This window comes from Tursiops truncatus, chromosome 7, assembly GCF_011762595.2.
Source record: "Tursiops truncatus isolate mTurTru1 chromosome 7, mTurTru1.mat.Y, whole genome shotgun sequence".
Taxonomy (NCBI): Eukaryota; Metazoa; Chordata; class Mammalia; order Artiodactyla; family Delphinidae; genus Tursiops; species Tursiops truncatus.
Window position 1 is genome coordinate 61,884,004 of NC_047040.1, and position 21,983 is coordinate 61,905,986.

Genomic DNA, 21,983 nt, shown 5'->3' on the forward strand with positions numbered 1-21,983 from the left:
AGAATACTGGAGCCCCTGCTGCCCCTCAGACACTCACAGACAATGTTGTCCTAACCACCTCCAGGTCTGTCCCTAACAATGAAGCCATGCAACTTGCAGCAGTCACAGCCAGGGAAATCTAAGAACCTGGGTTTCTGATGGCTTTACTGAGCTGCTGAATCAACAAAGTCTGGAACCACCTACCTCTGTACTCACAGGAGAAACTTCATTTCCTATTGCTGAAGTCATTTTGCTCAGGGTAATCTTGTTAAATACAGTTTCTATGTTGAGCATCTTTCTTTCCCTCTTAAAATCATCTTCCCGAGTCATAGTACGCTACTGACGTACTCAGTTTGTAAAAAAACTGTACTGACCTTGACTTTTAGATTAACTCTTACTATGCCAGCCAATATTTCCCCAGTAGCATTGTTTCAAAGTACTATCACACTAAGCGCACCCCCTAAAATTTTTCTTCTCGTACACTGCTGAGTTGATACTGTTTTTACCCAGCATCTTTCAACTTTATGAGCGTCCACATGAGATGTCAAGAGGAAATAAGTGGAGAGTGTTGTGAATATGACAGTCAGTTCATGATGCAGCTTCAAGCTGCCCCGGTGAACTGCTGTTTGGACTGCGTGTCAAAGTTTGACGGTGGTCTGGTCACATTCCATTAGCTACCTGGTTTGAAGCATAGCCTATTTGAATTAAATATTGTAGTTAGGCTGGTGAAATCAAAATGGAAATACACAAATGGGAAAAGAATAATTTGGTTCAATTTCTCAAAAATAAAATAGGATCAAGGATCACTCTGCTGCGTTTTCAAAATAAAAGCACTGGTGGCATGCAATGGTTTTATTACACTGGCATTGGCATTGCACACATTGCTGTCATATTTAATCTAAATACCACTTATTCACACAAGCAGAAGTGAAAGCATATTAGGATCAATATACTATGCAGGCCACCATACGAAGACAATGTCCATTTGAACCACTACTGATTATACTTTCAAGGACTCGTCTTGACCCAAAGTCTGGCTCACGGAAGAGAGTATAAATGGTTGTTGAATGGAATGCTACTTAGCCATAAAAAATAATGAAATAACGCCATTTGCAGCAACATGGATGGACCTAGAGATTATCATACTAAGTAAAGTCAGTCAGACAGAGAAAGACAAATACCATATGATATCACTTATATATGGAATCTAAAATATGACACAAATGAACTTATCTCCGAAACAAAAACAGACTCACAGACATAGAGAACAGACTTGTGGTTGCCAAGGGGGAGAAGGGATGAGGGAGGGATGAACTGGGAGTTTGGGATTAGCAGATGCAAACTATTATATATAGAATGGATATACAACAAGGACATACTGTATAGCACAGAGAACTGTGTTCAGTATCCTGTGATAAACCATAATGGAAAGGAATGTGAAAAAGAATATATATATATATGTGTATATATATAACTGAATCACTGCTATATAGCAGAAATTAACACAACATTGTAAATCAGCTATACTTCAGTAAGATAAAAATTTGTTTTTTAAGTTTGTTGAATTGAACTGACAAATGGAAGATTATTCCTGTGGACACTCTTAAAAGACTCTTTGTTGGAAAGAGTAATTCTCCATTTGAAAAATAAAAATGTGAAGTTTGTGTAGGACTGAGTCTCAAGAACTGCAGCCTGGTCGCAAAGCATCTTGGATGCAAGCACATATCCTGAGAGAATCTCTGAGTCATACACAGAGCAACTGGGCACTTGCTCCTGAGAGGCACTGTCAAGGTCTCCGCCCCATCATCTGCCTACTGCTCAGTTTATCCACTACAGCAGGCAAGATGCAACACTGGCTTTTCCCTGATGAGAAGGGAACCAGTTTCAGGCAATCTGGGCAACGGAAGCTCACCATGGACCACTAAACTGCCCGTAAATAGAAACACTCCACATATTTTCTTCAACCCAGCTGAAACTGAAAAGTCACAAACACCTCATGAGAAATGTACAAAGCCAAGAGCAGGTTTGTCTTATTTGTATTTTGTGGTTCTGAGAACACCAACTTGCCGCGGATTGTAACGGGAACACCATCTTCTGAGTTATGCCACACTAAATATTAGTTGAGTGGCCTCAGTTATGCTTTCCTTTAATAATAAATTAATCAAAATCTACAGAGAAATTTGTGAATACCAATAGTTTTAAAGCCCTCCTCAAACTACCCTCCAAATTCATCTTCTCCTTTGACTTTTTTACCAATGTATTCATTCATCCAACAGATGCTTATTGAGCATCTAGCCTGTATCAAGCACTACACTGAGAGCTGGGCATCCCAAGTCCCTGCCAGAGTTCAGAGTCCAATTGGGAGACCTGCTTACCAACAACTATTGGGTTGACCAAAAAGTGCCTTTGGTTTTTAAGTAAAAACAAAAGACACATTTTTCATTTTCACCAAGAACTTTATTGAACAACGTATTCAATGCTTTATTCCACTACTTTCTGCCATTTTTCAGGCAAATTCATCATTCCATCTTCCCAAAACTTTTTATCTTTTTGAACAAAGAATTCTTCCAGGTGCCCTTTACAGTCTTCCAGGGAATTGAAATTTTTTCAATTTTTTCAAATTTAAGAGAATTTTGTAAAGACCAAAATAAATGGAAATCTAAAGGTGCAATATCTGGTGAATATGGCGGATGAATCAAAACTTCCCAGCCAAGCTGTAATGGTTTTTGCCTGGTCATCAAAGAAACATGCGGTCTTGTGTTATGCTGATGGAAGATTATGTGTTTTCTCTTGACTAATTCTGGATGCTTTTCACTGAAGTGCTGCTTTCAGTTGGTCTAACTGAGAGCAGTACTTGTTGGAATTAATCATTTGGTTTTCCAGAAGGAGCTCATAATAGAGGACTCCCTTCCAATCCCACCATATACACAACATCACCTTCTTTAGATAAAGACCGGCCTTTGGTGTGGTTGGTGGTGGTTCATTTCACTTGCCCCATTCTATGTTATTGTACAGTATCCACTTTTCATCCTCTGTCACAATTTGTTTTAAAAATGGAACGTTTTCATTATGTTTAAGTAGAGAATCGCACACGGAAATACAGTCAAGAAGGGTTTTTTTTTGCTTAACTTATGTGGAACCCAAATATCAAAGCGATGAACATAGCCAAGCTGGTGCAAATGATCTTCAGCGCTTGATCTGGATATTTTGAGTATGTCAGTTATCGCCTGTGTGGTATAACATTGGTTGTTCTCAATTAATGTCTCAATATGATCGCTGTCAACTTCAACTGGTCTACCCGACTGTGGAGCATTGTCCAGTGAGAAATCTCCAGCACGAAACTTTGCAAACCACTTTTGACACATTCAATCAGTCACACATACACTGCACACATACACTGCACACATCTTTTTTTTGCGTATCAGTTGCGTTTTTACCTTTCTTGAAATGATAAAGCATAATATGCCAAAAGTATTGCATTTTTTCTTCCATCTTCAATATTAAAATGGCTACACAAAAATTCACCAATTTTGATAAGTTTTTTTAAAATGCACACTGGTATGACAGCTGTCACAATACAATCTAACAAAATTGTTTTGAATGAAGTTAAAGACAACTAAGTGTTACTAGAGCCATCTTAAGGAAAAAACCGAACAAACCTTTTGGCCAACCCAATACAATACAACGGTCATGGTTTGCTAATGGAGGGTGTAAAGGCTGCAGTGGAAACTCAGGGAAAAGAACCTCAGTTGGCCAAGGATGAGGGAAGGTTTCCTAGGGGAGTTGCATTTGCGCTGAGACTTGAAGATTGAGGAGGAATGTTCCAGAGTTCTGAGGGCCATCCCAGATGATGTAACAATATATGGAAAGGTTTAAAGGAATGACACATAAGGATAGATTTGGAGAATTACCTGTTGTTCACTTCTGTTGAGGCATTAAAAACAAGTAAATTGGGGAAAAGTAACCTGAAATGAGGCTGGACAGTACAGAAGCTGGAATATGAAAGGCTTTGTTCCCCATTCTAACGAATCTTGACTTTGTCCTACAGTGTTTCTCAAAGTGGGGTTCATGAGGTCCCTATGAAAATTTTTATGTTTTTGCTTTTGTTTCAATGATAGTTTATTAATAATAATAAAATGGGAGAAGCTGCAATAAAAACATGTTCCAGATCATCTGGATGGCTAATTGACACACAATTTCAGTGCCCATATTTATGTTTATTATTAAGCCGGCACTAAGCCAACAGAGACGTGCCGGTTAGAGGCCAAAGGAGATGCTGTTTAAACAAAGAGATCACTCTCACTGAGTAAAGTGGTGGGAGAACTGGGTCACCACATGGTATGCGGCAGTAAGGTTGACAAAATAACTCAAAATAATCCATGCCATCATGCTCTGAAACATATTCACATTGCAAAGGACAACTGAGTTTCACAAAACAATGTCATTTGTCTCATTAAATTAAAGCTGTTTACTTGAACACTGCTGGCTTTGTAGTTTTTTCATAATACATTTTTTTCCCTTTTGGTTTTACAGCATTACAAATATAAATGACTAGATAAGTGTATGTCTAGTTTCATGGTTTTTAAAATCAATTTAAGATTTAAGTAAACACTGGAATCTGCAGGGATTTTCTTTTTCTCTAAAATGGGTCTGTCCATTATCCAAGTATGAAAGAGAAGGCCATTGAGATAGAATAAATTTGAGCATATTGGCGTAAGCCAATTACTGTGTTAGGAGACCACCTTGGCAATCACACAGAGGAAGGAAAGCCCAGGGACAGAATGGAGATGGAAAGACCTCTAAGGAGATGATTGCCGAGTTCTCTTATTAAAAGAACCCATTTGCTTGATCCAAGAGAGCTGCTCTCAGGCCAGAGTGCTGTGGAATTAAAATGCTGACCTGACAAGCAAAGCTGTACAGTGCCTCTGTTTCAGGGTATGCGGTATCTAGCCCGAAGATTCCCCAAACTTCTATATGTGTCATTTCATAGAGGATTCTGTGGTAATGCCAGTACTAAATTAGGGCGAAATCCCAGGTTTTACTACAGAGCCAAAAAAGTACACAAGAGAAGTTACTATGTATCTGGTAACAAAAAAGCAACCAGGACTATGGCATATAGTTCTGTAAGCCAGCTGGAGCTGAAATCTGTCTCTTCACCAAGCCATGTGTCACTGGGGCTGCATCTATCCAGGGAAGGTGCCTTTTTCTAATTTACACAATGGCTGGATGAACTTGTCAAGCCAGGACCCTTGTAGAGGGCTGCATCTTCTGGAGGGGGCACCTTTTTCTAACTGCATGAAGGTATTCTGTGGGCCAGCTGTGACTTAATCCCGATTCTCTGAAATTAAGTTCTGGTTTGTCATCATTATCACTCACCAAACCAGAACCCTCACAGTTCAATGAGGATAAAGGATTTTCTTCTTCCTGAAAGTGAAGTGTGTGACCTTCCCATAAAAAGGCATAGTACCAAGGCTCTCAGCAAATACAAAGAAATCGTTGCCCTCTGCTTACCTCGGGGGCCATCCAGAATGGGGTGCCGACAGATGTGTTTCTCCGCAGACGTGTACTGGTGAGTTGAGCTGAGACGCCTATAAGAAAAGGGTGTCACAATTCAGCAGTGAGCAGAAGATGATGCTAGACCAGGGGCTGGCAAACTTCTTCCATAAAGGGTCAGACAGAAAATATCTTAGGCTTTGCGAGCCTAAGGCTCTGTCACAGCTACTCAACTCTGCCATTGTAATGGAAAAGCAGCATAGACAACACAGAAGCAAATGAGTGTAGCTGTGTTTCCACAAAAATTCATTTATGGATGCATAGCTTTCACGGTCATAAAATATTTTTCTTTTGATTTTTTCCCAACCATTTAAAAATGTAAAAACCATTCTTAGTTCACAGGCTGTACAAAAACAGGAGGCAGGTCAGATTCGGTTCACAGGCTGTAGTTTGCCAACCACTGTGTGGGAGCATATATCTATCTAAATCGAGCATTTCTACCATACTGCTGCAAAATTGGAATCAAAAGAAAACATCAAGAACTAGGATCAACCCAAAATACGTTCCTACTATATTTCCAAAATATTTCAGGTGATATCTTTCTTAAAATGGTGCCTCATTTGATGGAGGAAGAAAATGGGCATGTTTTATCCATAACAGAGCATCAGTGTAGAAGTAAAAAGTTTTCAGTGCCTTATCTTACCTAGAAGGCTGGAAACCTGACATGAAAAATACATTTGTCAAATGGAAAAAGAAATTGACTAATAATATTATTATCTAGGGCTCAATGTTGAGGACCTGAATTTTAATATAATTCCAATGTACTCTGTCATAGTCTTAAGCCAGCTCTCTTCTTTATGCCATAATGGATGTAAAGGTACACTGGATTAGGAGTCAGAAGACCTGTTTCCTATCTCAATTACGTCTTTTCCTAACTGTATGACCTCAAGCAGACAACCTCACCCTGAGCCTCAGTCTTCTTACCTTCAAATTGGGGATAATGCTACTCATCACACCTAACACAAAGAGTTCTTCTTAAATACCAAGTAAGAGAACAACTGTGGGGGCTTCCCTGGTGGTGCAGTGGATAAGAATCCGCCTGCCAATACAGGGAACACGGGTTTGAGCCCTGGTCCGGGAAGATCCCACATGCCGCGGAGCAACTAAGCCCATGCGCCACAACTACTGAGCCTGCGCTCTAGAGCCCGTGAGCCACAACTACTGAGCCCGCGAGCCACAACTACCAAAGCCCACGCACCTAGAGCCCGTGCTCCAAAAGAGAAGCCACCGCAATGAGAAGCCTGTGCACCGCAACGGAGGGTAGCCCCCGCTCGCTGCAACTAGAAAAAGCCTGAGCGCAGCAACGAAGACCCAATGCAGCCAAAAATAAATAAAATAAGTAAATTTTTAAAAAAATGGAACAACTGTGAAAATGATTTATAAATTGTAAAGTATTTTACAAATATAAGGTATTCTTTTATACCAAGCAAAATCTAATGCAGCCCTTAAGAGAATAGCAATGGTGGCCACTAATGCTGTTGATAAGAACTTAGAAATCTGAATATGCTCATCAGCAAAAAACAGACCTTTAAAAACATTAGGCATAGATTTGCCAAGGACCATGGGTTGTTTTTTCAGGGTAGTTGTTATGCTAACTGCTTGCATTCCTTATTCTTTATTAGGAAGCCAAAGAGGGCTCTTTAAACTCTATTTAAATCCTCTGCAATTTTCTTTGCTTTTTAGTAAATAAACCAATATACTTAGCGTAATTTCATTTATTTTTGAGTAATTTCTTTTGAGCAAATGATTCACTGATACATTTTAACACTGAATTCTTTCTTACCAATAAAACAATGAATATTCAAAATCATCAATCTTTTCTCCTACTACACTGACAATGATAAAGAACATTTTAAAAAGTGCTTCTGTAAATGGTTTCTCATTATTTATAACAATCATGCTGAAGTACTAATTGTTGTTGAACCTGTTTAGAAGACTAAACCATTAGATAAACTTAAAAAGGAAAACCAAATGGTTTGTTGGTTTGTGACTATCAACACAGGAGTGTCACAAGCAGATATTTAATAGTTCTCTGGCCTTAGGTGATATTGCTCTGCCTTTCCTTTCACACTTCCATTTCCTGTTAATGTTTCCAGTTCAACCAGCCTCACATGTAACAGCAACAATCACAATTGAAAGGGATGTTAGCTTTCAGACCCAAAGGACCATTTTACCTTCTGCTCACTGGGAATAAGTATGCCTAAGGCTAGAGAAAATCATTTGAAAGACCAAACTGCTTTCTCTTTTCATATGCAAAAAAGAATAGACAAAATGTAAATTACAGACAATTGCCCTGAGATGTGAAATCCTTCCCAGAAAACCAAAGTTTTTCCCTCGAATTCTTCTTTTGAAACACTTTTATATTCTCCTTAAAAAATTGCTTCTAAAGCTGAAAATAGATTAACAAACAGCATCTCCTAGGGTGATCCATCTGGTGAACCACCCCCCATTCTCCAGCCTGTGTGTGACTGGAAAGGCCCTCAGCCTATGGCGTAGAAGACAGGCTCCAGTCTTCTGAGACTGCAATAAATTGTTGCCTTTGGCTAAACCGCACACATCAAGAAAACAAACGACAAGCAGTCATTACCAAAGTCAACGAGCTTAACTCCTCCTCCTGTTGTCAGAAGAATATTATTCCCCTTGACATCACGGTGGATGATTCGGTTATTGTGCAAATGCTGAAGGCCCTGCATGGTGTCCCACCGCCACCAAACAACAGGAAAGAGAAAAGGAAAATTTGCATGGTTATTTTTTTTTTTTTTTGCATGGTTATTTTTAAACAGTTACCCTACTATTAAAAATCTAATCAAAGTCCACATTTGGCTACACCTCCCTGTTATACACCTTGCATATTATAGGGCAGTTTCCCCTTGTTAATATGCAATGGGGAGCCAACCAATGACAAATTGCCCCCTCTGCCCCCAGCTTGATGGACGTCCTTACCAAGAGGGCCCCATACAAGATGTATGAGATCACTGCTTCATCCAGCCGCTGGCCACACCTGAGTAGACCTTTGACAAGCTCAGTGACAGAGCCCCCATTACACAGCTGCAAGAAGAGGTGCCAGGGGAGAGAGACAGCAAGAGAACACAAACAAAAAGAAAAGAAAAGCACATTAAGAAGAAAAGCCCACTTATTACCGACTCAATGTAGTAAAATAAATTTGCAAATCACAAAACTCCAGGTCAGAACAATTAAACCTCACTTTTCCATTACACAATCAAATCTCATTCTGTGTGTGTGTGTGTGTGTGTGTGTGTGTGTGTGTGTGTTTATTCAAGGTGATGATTTATGAGTGAAAGTGCATGTCCAAAAATTTGATTTTTTAAATTGTTAAGTGAAATATAAAAGCACAAGACATTATTTAGAAATTAAAAAAAGAAAGCATATAAGGAATCATGGTGACTTATGGGATATTTTCATTTTACATGAATATTGTCTATTTTTTAAAAATCATGCATTTTGAAGGAAAGACTGAAAGAGGCAAGATGGACGCCCTTGACACTTAGGAGGGAATACATTTTATTTCAATCTCCCTGTCTCCAGTGCTGGCACTGCAGGCAGCAGAAGCCCAACCAGCAGCTCCTTCTCGAGTTGCCACTGCACGTCAAGTTTACGGAGTGGAGCTGCATCATATGTGTATTTAACCTTTTCATATTCAACTGTAGGAGTTCAGCACCTTTATGCTCTTCTTTTTTTATTCCTGTAATTAAAAACACTGTAAAAGTATATCATATTTGCTCTTTTTACGTATTATACATTACTGAGATTTGAGAATGCGTAAACCAGGCATACTATTCTTTCACAGCAATTTAAGGGTTTTTGACTAAGTGCAGAAGGAAATGTGCCGGTTTGGGTTTGCTGCATGCCATCTTAAATCAAGGGTTCTTAACTTGTTTCAGCAGGGCTTGTAAATACCTTGAAACTGTAGGCAGCACGTTGTATATGCATCTTGCACTTTTCTGCTGAGAAAATTCAGAGCTTTTGTTGGATACTCAGAGCACTCCTTGTCCTTATACAGGTTATGACCCTACTTTAGAGACCTAGGTTTCCTCCTGGCACTTTGTCTACAATCTGGGAAAGAGTTAACTAGTGAACAGTGGGGGGTCCTCTGGGTTGTGGCTGCTTGAGTCAACTGGCTTTTCATAAGCAAAGAAATGTGAGGAGCACAGATTAGCACCTTTGCTAAAAGAAGACACTCTTTATCAAGATAATAATACATTAGGATCTACTCGACTCTAATGAACATCTGCAAGATTTTAATAAATGGTGAGCAGGTGTTTTTGTTTGATGTGTGTATCGTTCCCCAGTACATATGCAGCAGATACCTTGCACACACATTAACAATCAAGATAAACTGGAAATGAATCTGTCCATGTTTTTACCATTTAAGTTGCTCTTAAACAATAGTATTTGACTAAAAATATAGTACAAAATTAGGAATCTTTACAACTAGGATAAAATTACTATCTGTCAGGAATGATTCAGGAAGGAGCCAAGAACAGTGAAGTGCACTGAAGGCTATAATGGTCCCATGAGTCTGGGATTATATAAGTGTCCTTGGAATCCTCTCTCTACCAATGTCAGGAGTAACTTGTAACTCAACACTGATACCTCTCATGGCCCTAATGTTGAGTACCAGGATAATGTCTTCCAAAGGATTCCACATTCTTTTTATTTCAACTATGTCTTACATGACCCTGAAAGGGCACATAACATTCAATGTACAATCTAATACTCTCTTGAGCAGTGAATGCATTTTCGGTGTCATGATTTGTAAAATAATCTTAAAAGCTAAGCTTTCGACAAATATATAATAATTTTCTCAGGACTCCCCAAATTAGATTTATATTTCAAGTAACAAAAATTGGAGAACTGACCACAGAGTCAAATGATGATTATGAAAGAATGTAGGACATGACATGAGGGAAGTTCTCAACCCACAAAAAGAAAAGCTTTTCTGGGGCTGATGGCATAGAGCTTGGAGAGCTTGAGAGAATAAGATTAGGGTGAGGATGCTCCCTCTCGGGGGTGGTTGTGTAAGGGGATAATGCTAATGAAACCATTTCTTATGAACCTCTTTTTATATGGAAATCTAACGGGAGACCTCCTCACAGGAGCCTCATGCCAAAAAAGGGGTGTTCACGCTGAGTGGAATGGCAGTAGGGTATGGTGAGGTCCATCAAGGCTGGGATTCTAACAGTTCCCTACAGCCTGCTCATGACTTGCAGGAGATTCAGAACTTAATGCTCCATTTGGGTTCAGGGACAAGGCTACAGTTTGAATGAGAAGGAAAGACAGTGAGTGCAGACCTCACGATAAGAAGGAGTATCAAGGACCTGGGACATGGGGAGACACCAAAGGCAGACAGTAGAAGGACTTAGGGTCACCAGTTGGAGGTCCCTGACCTCACTGCCATGGCTTTACATGACCATTTGCTGTATCCAAATCCAGATATCACCCAGGAGAAGGAAAGATGAACGGGGAAAGAGAAAACCACTAAAAAACTAAGTCCTTATCCAAGTGACTAAGCTTTGAACTGGATTGTGAAAATGGGATACAAATTCCCAGAACTTGCCCCTTCCCAAAGAAGTCACTCTATGGACTAAGTTTAACAGGATAAGTTAAAATCAATTGTCTTCTCTAGGCAGGCTGGGGGCTCAAGAACAAAGTTGGGTTTAGTTATTAAAAAGAAAGTTACGTGCTGGGAAAACTGGACAGCTACATGTAAAAGAATGAAATTAGAACACTTCCTAACACCATACACAAAAATAAACTCAAAATGGATTAAAGACTTAAATATAAGGCCAGACACTATAAAATTCTTAGAGGAAAACACAGACAGAACACACTATGACATACATCACAGCAAGATCCTTTTTTGACTCATCTCCTAGAGAAATGAAAATAAACAAATGGGACCTAATGAAACTTAAAAGCTTTTGCACAGCAAAGAAAACCATAAACAAGACGAAAAGACAACCCTCAGAATGGGAGAAAATATTTGCAAACCAAGCAACTGACAAAGGATTAATCTCCAAAATATACAAGCAGCTCATGCAGCTCAATATCTAAAAAACAAACAACACAATCCAAAAATGGGCAGAAGACCTAAACAGACATTTCTCCAAAGAAGATATACAGATTGCCAACAAACACGTGAAAGGATGCTCAACATCACTAATCATTAGAGAAATGCAAATCAAAACTACACTGAGGGGCTTCCCTGGTGGTGCAGTGGTTGCTGATGCAGGGGACGCGGGTTCGTGCCCTGGTCCGGGAGGATCCCACATGCCGTGGAGCGGCTCGCCCGTGAGCCATGGCCGCTGAGCCTGCGCGTCCAGAGCCTGTGCTCCACAGCGGGAGAGGCCACAACAGTGAGAGGCCCGCATACCGAGGTATCACTTCACACCAGTCAGAATGGCCATCATCAAAAAATCTACAAACAATAAATGCTGGAGAGGGTATGGAAAAAAGGGAATCCTCTTGCACTGTTGTGGGAATGTAAATTGATACAGCCACTATGGAGAACAGTATGGAGGTTCCTTAAAAAACTAAAAATAGAACTACCATATGACCCAGCAATCCCACTACTGGGCATATACCCTGAGAAAACATAATTCAAAAAGTCATGTACTACAATGTTCATCGCAGCTCTATTTACAGTAGCCAGGACATGGAAGCAATCTAAGTGTCCATTGATAGATGAATGGATAAAGAAGATGTGTATACAATGGAATATTGCTCAGCCATAAAAAGAAACGAAATTGAGTTATTTGTAGTGAGGTGGATGGACCTAGAGTCTTTCATACAGAGTGAAGTAAGTCAGAAAGAGAAAAACAAATACCGTATGCTAACACATACATACGGAATCCAAAAAAAAAAAATGGTTCTGATGAACCTAGGGGCAGGACAGGAATAAAGATGCAGACGTAGAGAATGGACTTGAGGACACGGGGAGGGGGAAATGTAAGCTGGGACGAAGTGAGAGAGTAGCACTGACATATATACACTACCAAATGTAAAATAGATAGCTAGTGGGAAGCAGCTGCATAGCACAGGGAGATCAGCTCGGTGCTTTGTGACCACCTAGAGGGATAGGGAGGGTGGACGGGAGACGCAAGAAGGACGGGATATGGGGATATATATATATACATATAGCTGATTCACTTTGTTATACAGCACAAACTAACACACCATTGTAAAGCAATTATACTCCAATAAAGATGTTAAAAAAAAAAAAGTTACCTCTTTGCTCTCAATAGCTTGTGACTGCCCAGTGTATTACCCATTACTCAATCATGAACACAGTGCCTGCCCTCAAAGAGCTCAGCACCAGAAATGGACACATGAGTAATAAGAGTGGCAGGTGGAAGAAAGGGTGTGCCCAAGGGGAGTGTGGGCACCGAAGAGAAAATGGCGACTTCTGTTGTGCTAGGGTGAAGAGGGAACAGTCTGGGAATCTTCCCAGAGGACGTAACACATACAATGAGTTTGAAGGACATAGGACCGAGTGGCAGGTGAACAAGAAGAAGAGCATCCCTGGAAAGGGAACACCGTGTGCAAAGGAAGGGAGCACAAAAGAATGAGGGGGGAGATAGTGTGTCTGTCTGCCTGCGCGTGTGTGTGTGTATGTGTCTATGTCTGTGTGTCTTTGAATTCTACATACTCTGCCACTGTTGGGACAAAGGGACAGAATCCTAGAGCAGGTAGACAGGGAAAAAAAGGGGGTAACAGGGAATGACAGGTGAGCTCTTCTAAGAAGTGTGGGCTTTATTACTATACACACGCATATTATGATACCATAATATACCATTAGATAGGAGTGGTAAGCTATTGACAGGTTTTAGGCAGGAGGTCTGTTCAGATTTCTAGAAAGATGACCTTGGTAGCAGATTGGAGGGTGGACAGAACAGGAGGACACAGGGAGCTGGACACCTGTTAGGAGGTGTTGAAGCAATCAAGAGAAGCAGGGTCAAAAAGCCAAGAGTCCTGAGGACAAAGAGTCAGGGACAGATATGGGGGACTTTTATGACATAGAATCGACAGGAATTTTGTACCAACTGGATAGAGAAAGTTAAGAAGAAACAGAGTCTAGGGATCTTGTGAGTATAAGAATAGCAATAAAGTTCTTTGATCCTCTAAAGCTAAAGGAGCAATAGACATGCAAGGCACTGTAAGGCCTTTATCAGAACCACTTCTCAGCCTGGCTCCTGTCTCAGGGAGGCACATGCTTTACTGTACTGCAACTACACTATTAAAATTCTACCCAGAGAACATTTAAATTAAGTGCTGGGTGATGATCCAAGCTAACTCAACCCTGGAATTTTCCCCTGAAATCTTATTTTAGTCTCTCTCCTGCCCTACTTTAAATCTGGCCATTTCTGCAACAAGAGCCTATTCAGTGGCATTTTATATAGGTAGCCAACTTATAAACTTTCTTCATAGCTCTAGAACCGACGGAGGGACTAAGAGCTGCCATTTTGTCAGCAGGATCAAAACTCAGCTGTGGATTTAAGAACAACAAAAGGATCAGACAAGGTTGGTGCCTTTTGTTCACTAAATGTCAGAGTTTAAGAACTGTCTGACTTGTGGTTCAAAGAAACATATAAATAAACTGCTCAGGGCACCTTTACAGGAAGAGGTCCTGTGAAGCTGATTAGCCCACCAGCAAGGTTTTAAAGGGCAGCCCGTGGGTTACAGGGAAAGGACTTTGGATACCTGGATATAAAAAAGGAAAGCAAAAAAAAAAAAAAAAAAAAAGGAAAGCAGGTACGTACTGACAATTGTCTAATCAGAGTAAATAGTGAGATGGACTGAACATTTTAAAAGCATGACAAGGAACTATATTTAAATACATCAAATAAAATAATCCCCTTAGAGTTGTAAGAAGGCAGCCAAGCCTCCTACCCCACCCCTGAGGGTTGGCACCTGCAGCCTTTTATTCCTGCCCACCCTGCCAGCCATCAGCCTCAAATACAGAGGTAGGTCTCCATCCCTGCATTCCTCCCGACGCCCTCAGCATTCAGGAAATGTGGCAGCTGGATGCATCTAGAACTTAACGAGCATTTTACTCCAAACCAAGAAAAATAGAAAAATCATTTACATTCCACATCTATTTTCTAAACCATCGTTGAATATTGATTCAATCACAGTATGTGCATTTGCGATGACGGCCATAATTTCAAGCAATAAAATGTTCCTTGCTCAATAAGCCATCAACTTTCCTCCATGTTATTAACGAATGGCCCATGCAACACAATCACCAGACCTTTATTCTAGTCAAAACTGCAACTTTCAAGTAGGTTCTATACTGGCATGTTGATTTGCCCTAGTCAGATGGCAGAATTAAGAGGAATTTCTTTTCAGTGCTCTTTTGTTTGGTTGACTTTATCTTTCAAGGGTGTTAGGGTCTACAGAGGGCATAAAGCAAAAGTCAAGGATCGTCAAAATTACTCTGGAAGATGCCTTAGGGAGCACCGTATTGGACACTGCCCACCTCTCAGGAAGGTCAAGCAACATAGTTTTCCTCCACACTGTTGGGAGAGATTGTGTTTATTTTACTGATACCAGATAAAGTCATTGGCCTGTACCTAGAAGAATGAAGACGATGTCACTTGAAACTCTGGAGCTCCAGTCAGGGGGGTTGGGGGGAAAATGCTCACACTATGAGAGGCAGGAGGGCCCCAAGACTCCCGCCTACCATTTCAGCCTCTCTCCAGGGCACATGCACAGACCGGTGGTTGGGCAGAATTGCTCCCACACCTCAGCTCTTCACGTTCTCTTGCTTTTGCTGAACGCAGAGAGCGCATAAATATCGGATGCACCTCGGTTACATTTCACAGTTCTTCCCTTCTCCACTCCCAACTGTTCTGTACTTTCCTCCTGACCCCCAGCACTCCAGTGACTCTCATTCTAGAACCCGGCCAGAACCTGCCATCTGAGTCAGTGTTCAGTGCTCCAGGGCTTTCTAACCATCTCTGGCCAATCAAAACATGCCAGAGCTACGTTCCAGGCCATCAGGGTCCTGCTAGGACCCTGACTTGTTAACGTGATAAACTTGACTCATGCCACAATATCAATGGGTGAAAATGGTTTTAAGTGCTAACTTGCAATGATATTGGGGCCCAGACTGGACTTTCTAGGGCCTTATATAAATGCAAAAACTGAACAGAGATATCTTTTTTCCCCCCTTCTGGCTTAGATACTGAACTTACACAAAGACCTCTGAGAGGAAAAAACAGGTTAAAAAATAATACTTTTATCTGGTTTTAAAATATAAGGAGGTTTTTTTGTTTTTGTTTTTTTTACTTTACATTCTCATTTACTAACACTCTAAAGTCTAAACCATTTCTCTTAAGTTGAATGTGATTCAGGCTGAAAGAGTATTTATGGGCTGAAGGTTTTATACTGAAAGGAAAAGAGAAAATGTACTTCATGTCTTAGCACATACTAGGTATTTTTTCTGAAATATGGTGCTTTTTTTTTATATGAGGTTTTTTAAAAATTTATTTGTTTTATTTATCTTTGGCTGCGTTGTGTCCTCATTGCTGTGCGTGGGCTTTCTCTAGTTGCGGTGAGTGGGGGCTACTCTTGGTTGTGGTACGCGGGCTTCTCATTGCAGTGGCTTCTCTTGTTGTGGAGTACAGGCTCTAGGTGTGTGGGCCTCAGTAGTTGTGGCACACAGGCTCAGTAGTTGTGGCTCACAGGCTCAGTAGTTGTGGCTCACAGGCTCCAAAGTGCAGGCTCAGTAGTTGTGGTGCAGGGGCTTAGTTGCTCCATGGCATATGGGATCTTCCCGGACCAGGGGTTGGACCCGTGTCCCCTGCATTGGCAGGCAGATTCTTAACCACTGTGCCACCAGGGAAGTCTCTGGTGCTTTTTCTTAAAAGTCTAATTTCTTATCATGTTTCATTTAGGTGAGACATAATAGAACTTACAGATTTTCCAAATTTAATATTAATTTAGAATAAAAATTATTCACAAATTTTCCAAAACATTATTATGTATGAGTGTTTTCTGTCCATATTTTTCTCCTATAGTAGGTGTCTGTTATGCAAGAAGGCTTTGGTTTTTCTGCTAACAATTAGTAATTAATTTCTGAAATGACATTTTTATTTGCTTTTGTTTTCAGAGTTGTGGTGATTTAAGAGGGTTATTAATAACATTTTTCTATCCTCAAGAATTGCTCTGTGGAATAGCTTCTCCCTGGTCCTTTCACCACATTCAGGCAAGAAAAGAGCAAAGGCAACATAAATTTAATCTCAATATACAGGATGAGGGGAGCAATATTAAACAGATAATAATTTTATTGTATAAGTCTCCTAAAGCACTCCTAAAAAAGTTGCAGACGGAGCAACATGGTCAAGGTGCTGTGTGGACTGTCATTATCTTCCAGCTGTGTGTCTGTGTCTGTGTCTGTGTCTGTGTGTGTGTGTGTGCTAATTCTGTGCTAAAGCAGTTCCTGTGTAATCAGGAACTGCTGCCATTTTAACCAGAGATTCCAAGTCTGTATTCCCCGGACCCGGCAGACAGCAACAGCACAGGACGGGAGAAAAGTGCTGAAGTGCTGTCCTCCTCCAGTTCTGCCATATAACTCGTATGGGACCATCGGCATGTCACTCCTTCTCTGGGTCTCTGTTCCTCAGCTGAACACTAGGAGAGTGACAGAAGGAAGGCTGAGGTCCCTGTCAGTTCTAGGAGCCCAGGAATCCCTGTGTCTACAAGCATACTGGAGGTAATGGACATACCTACCCCAGCTGCCTGGCATGGATGGCCCATTCCAGGACAGAAAAGATTGAGGACATCTGGTTCCCCATGCCAGCAACTTTGGCATGGGCCAACACAACCTGCAAAGGGCATAATATCAGCATATTGTATTGCTGAGGTATGAATAATTCAGTGTGCCGGGCAACCTCATTATCTGTACTTAGTCACCCTGAAAAAACAAGAGACAGTCGCAGGGGAGCATTTGCACAAGGCTCAGTTCATAGTTCTGAGCTCTTTCTCATCTTTCAAGGCCACGTGTGGCCCTTTCTGGTTGCCTTGGCTGTGCCTGAGGGACTAACATTTGGTCACTCCTCATCAGTAAGAGCAATTATTCTCCAGGTGGTGGCAGGTCTGAGCAGCCCACCTACTCTCCTGGTAAAATGGAGGGAGGGAAGGTCCCATTTCAGGCCCTGGAAAATCCCTGGAAGTTCAGTTTTCTATATCCGAATGCAGAGTCTTTGAGTCGGTGGTAAAGTGAAAAGAAACTAAAACTTCTCGGTCACTGTACTTACATTATTAAATTATAGTGAAGTTTAAAACACTGAGATCTCACAGAGCTTAAGAAGAATACAATCAGGGCTTCCCTGGTGGCACAGTGGATAAGAATCTGCCTACCAATGCAGAGGACACAGGTTCAATCCCTGGTCTGGGAAGATCCCACATGCCGCAGAGCAACTAAGCCCGTGTGCCACAACTACTGAGCCCACGTGCCACAACTACTGAAGCCCACGTACTTAGAGCCTGTGCTTCACAAGAGAAGTCACCATAATGAGAAGCCCGCACACCGCAACAAAGAGTAGCCCCCGCTCTCCACAACTAGAGAAAGCCTGCGTGTAGCAATGAAGACCCAACGCAGCCAAAAATAAATAATTTTTTTAAAAATTTTTAAAAAAAGAATACAATCAGAGACCCTAGAAACAATACTTTCCATATCTCATGAAAATGAGCACTAAAAAATTAATGTTATTATAGAGCTTCATTGGCAGGATAAAATCTATAATATTCCCAGGGAGGGAGTGGGGAATAATAAAACCCAAAAGGTGATACTATGAGAATATGTTATGTGACTTAACCAGCCAACTAAACAGACAAAGATGATTTCTGAAAACCAAAACCCCTTACATCTTTATATTCTGAAGAAGGCAATTGATGTGACAGAAATGTTCCCTGCAGATTATTCCATTTGAATACAAGTGAATTCCCCATACATTGTTGCCATGGCAGCCAGTATATATTGCCTCATGGCCAGGCCCTCCCAGAGCCAGGTGGAAGGTTTTCAACAAAAGACCCCAGACAGTGAATTGAGGTCTGATTTCTCCTTTGTTGCTTCTCTCTTAAAGCTTTCACACATGTCCCCGTGCTCATGGATCACACATGTGACCTCAGGCATGGAGGCTGGTTCAGAGGGGCAGAGTCCAGGACAGATCAGGGTGGACCTATACCCACCCTGAGGCAATACAATAGACCTGTCCTAATATACTAATTTCATATGTTGTCATTGTGTCTTTGCCATGTTAGTTCCATGGAGGAATTGTATTTGTGGGGAAGGGACTCTTTTGCATCCAGTTACACACATTCATTCCCATTAAGAAGGCAGAAAAAAGGCAAGACTACACTGGATATACTGGTGCTCCCTTCAGATTCTCTCTTCAAAGCAGACACTGCCAGGAATACCAGCTGCTCCCTGCTCCCAAGTCCCAGTGGCACCTCTCACCAGGAATAGTGCCCAACTACAGGGAACTGCCTCCCCCAAGGCCACACCTCCTCCCAGGGTGGCATGCACCAAGTGATTGGCTCTTGCAGAGATAAAATCCAGGACAACCCTACAAGAGGATCCCAGGTCTTCTTCTCCCTGAGGATGGGCTGAGACCTCTGCAACCACACTGATGTTTAATGTCTCCCTTGCCCAATCCCACCTTCCTTGCACATCTAGCTCCTGTAAGAACTTTCCAATAAACATTCCATACACAATTCTCAGAGTCCGTTTTCAGGAAACCCAACCTAAGATGAGGATAAATGAACATGAATGCGCTGATTCAAACTTGGCAACCAAGTAAACCTTGGGTTAACAATTTTTGAAAATGAGTTGCATCAATTGGAACATGTTTTCTGTGAAATTTTCCCAGCCTAGGGTAGAAAATAACCTTTTCCAACTGTGTTCCTGTATTCACTGAATTAGAAGAAGATTATTAAACCTTACAAGCAGAGAAACGTGCACATTTTCGGTACACAGCCTACCCATAAGAACGTGGAGAACACCACATCTGGTAAGGTACCTGTGCCATGCAGGAGAGACTGCCTCCCCAGATGTGCATCTTACACTATTTAGGCAACAATGAGTCTGCTCACCTCTGGTGCTCTGTTTGAATTGCTGGTTACCCAATGGGAGCCTCTTACCTCCAGGACCAGCCACAGCTGTCCTCCCACACCGTGATCTGCTTTGTAAAACATCCCATAAAACTTTACAACGTTGGGGTGATTCGGAAGAAACTGCAAAATGTTGTATTCTGCCTCAATCTCCTCATCCATATCCTACACAAGGTAAAAAGTGCATCCTGGATTCAGTATAATGTGCGAGGAAGGGTAAGGAATGATGATATCACGATCAAGTAACCATTTAATAAAGCGTATGTAGTCTGTGTTTTTAATGTAATCATTACCACATCTTGAAAATACCTAACAATGGACATTCAGATACCAACTAAAGCCTTCTAACTGTTATATCAATAAATGTCTTCATTATATATTCTTAATAATAATATTATAAATCTTTTTTAAAATTTAAAAATGTCTGAATTTTCAAAACAATTAAGGAGAAGTAGCTCAAAGGGACCCAACCAGGATAGGACACTTACAACTTCACTGTGGTAAACAGTGCACAGCATTATAGGCTCAGTATTCAGTGCTCTGAAATAGGATGCCAGGCTAAGATGACTGAATACCACAAGTCTGGGTCACTTTGTAACTTACAGAGAGATCAGCCTCTGTATAAACCTAACAAATCACTCTTTCCAAGAGAATAACATTTGAAGAGTCCAGGGGACCAAAATCAAAACAATAGTAAAACGGACAAAAGAGAAAATCAAGGGAAGTTTTAACTCCAAATGGAGTCCCTTCATTCAGATAGGCTAAGGAGTCATAACTCATTTTGAGATTTCATGCCAGGTTTCATTATCCCTAGAAAATCATCCCCAGAACAAAGAAAGAAGTTGAAAGCTCAGTGTGTATGAAACACTATATTGTGGTTATAATTTATAACTGTTACTTACACTGATTGGATCTAGAATTTTTACTGCAGCCAGGCTCCCATCTCTCTTGTTAGTTACTTTGTAGACCTTGCCATAGGTGCCTTTACCTATGGTCTCTACAATTTCCCAGGTATCTGTGGGATCTGGAAGCGATTCAAGTCCAAGCATCGTGGCGCTGTAATGAAACAATCCATACAGATGTTTCCTAGTGGGAAGAAAAGTTTGTTATGTGCAACAGATCACAGGATTAGTGGCACTGGGCTTTTGAAACAAGAATATTTTTATTTCTTCAGAATCCAATGGCACATTAAAAGGATCACACACCATGATCAAGTGGGGTTTATCCCAGGAATGAAAGGATTCAACATATGCAAAACAATCAATGTGATACACCATATTAACAAACTGAAGGAGAAAAACCATATAATCATCTCAATAAATGCAGAAAAAGCTTTCAACAAAATTCAACACCCATTTATGATAAAAACCCTACAGAAAGTAGGCATAGAGGGAACTTACCTCAACATAATAAAGGCCATATATGACAAACCCACAGCCAACATCATTCTCAATGGTGAAAAGCTGAAACCATTTTCTCTAACATCAGGAACAAGACAAGGCGGTTGTCCACCCTAACCACTATTATTGAACATAGATTTGGAAGTTTTAGCCACAGCAATCAGAGAAGAAAACAGAAATAAAATGAATCCAAATCAGAAAAGAAGAAGAAAGTTGTCACTGTTTGCAGATGACATGATACTATACACAGAGAATCCTAAAGAGGCTACCAGAAAACTACTAGAGCTAATCAATGAATTTGGTAAAGTAGCAGGATACAAAATTAATGCACAGAAATCTCTGGCATTCCTATACACTAATGATGACAAATCTGAAAAAGAAATTAAGGAAACACTCCCATTTACCACAGCAACAAAAAGAATAAAATACCTAGGAATAAACCTACCTAAGGAGAAAAAAGACCTGTATGCAGAAAACTAAAAGACACTGATGAAAGAAATTAAAGATGATACAAATAGATGGAGAGATATACCATGTTCTTGGATTGGAAGAATCAACATTGTGAAAATGACTCTACTACCCAAAGCAATCTACAGATTCAATGCAATCCCTATCAAACTACTAGTGGCATTTTTCACAGAACTTGAACAAAAAATTTTACAATTTGTATGGAAACACAAAACACCCCACATAGCCAAAGAAATCTTGAGAAAGAAAAACGGAGCTGGAGGAATCAGGCTCCCTGACTTCAGACTATACTACAAAGCTACAGTAATCAAGACAGTATGGTACTGGCACAGAAACAGAAATATAGATCAATGGAACAGGATACAAAGCCCAGAGATAAACCCACACACATACGGTCACCTTATTTTTGATATAGGAGGCAAGAATATACAATGGAGAAAAGACAGC

General features: G+C 40.7%; 1 protein-coding gene across 1 annotated transcript in view; it reads right to left on the reverse strand.

The window, feature by feature from the left end:
* The window catches only part of MYO3B (myosin IIIB), a 399,378-nt gene extending 378,176 nt beyond the window's left edge, over positions 1 to 21,202 (reverse strand). The window contains exons 1-7 of the mRNA XM_073806955.1: positions 21,187 to 21,202; positions 20,807 to 20,810; positions 20,571 to 20,754; positions 19,699 to 19,833; positions 8,476 to 8,580; positions 8,120 to 8,219; positions 5,491 to 5,567 (exon numbers count right to left, since the gene is read on the reverse strand). Coding sequence (XP_073663056.1) covers positions 5,491 to 5,567; positions 8,120 to 8,219; positions 8,476 to 8,580; positions 19,699 to 19,833; positions 20,571 to 20,754; positions 20,807 to 20,810; positions 21,187 to 21,202 — 621 coding nt within the window. The remainder of the gene's footprint in view (positions 1 to 5,490; positions 5,568 to 8,119; positions 8,220 to 8,475; positions 8,581 to 19,698; positions 19,834 to 20,570; positions 20,755 to 20,806; positions 20,811 to 21,186) is intronic.
* Positions 21,203 to 21,983: the final 781 nt, after the last annotated feature.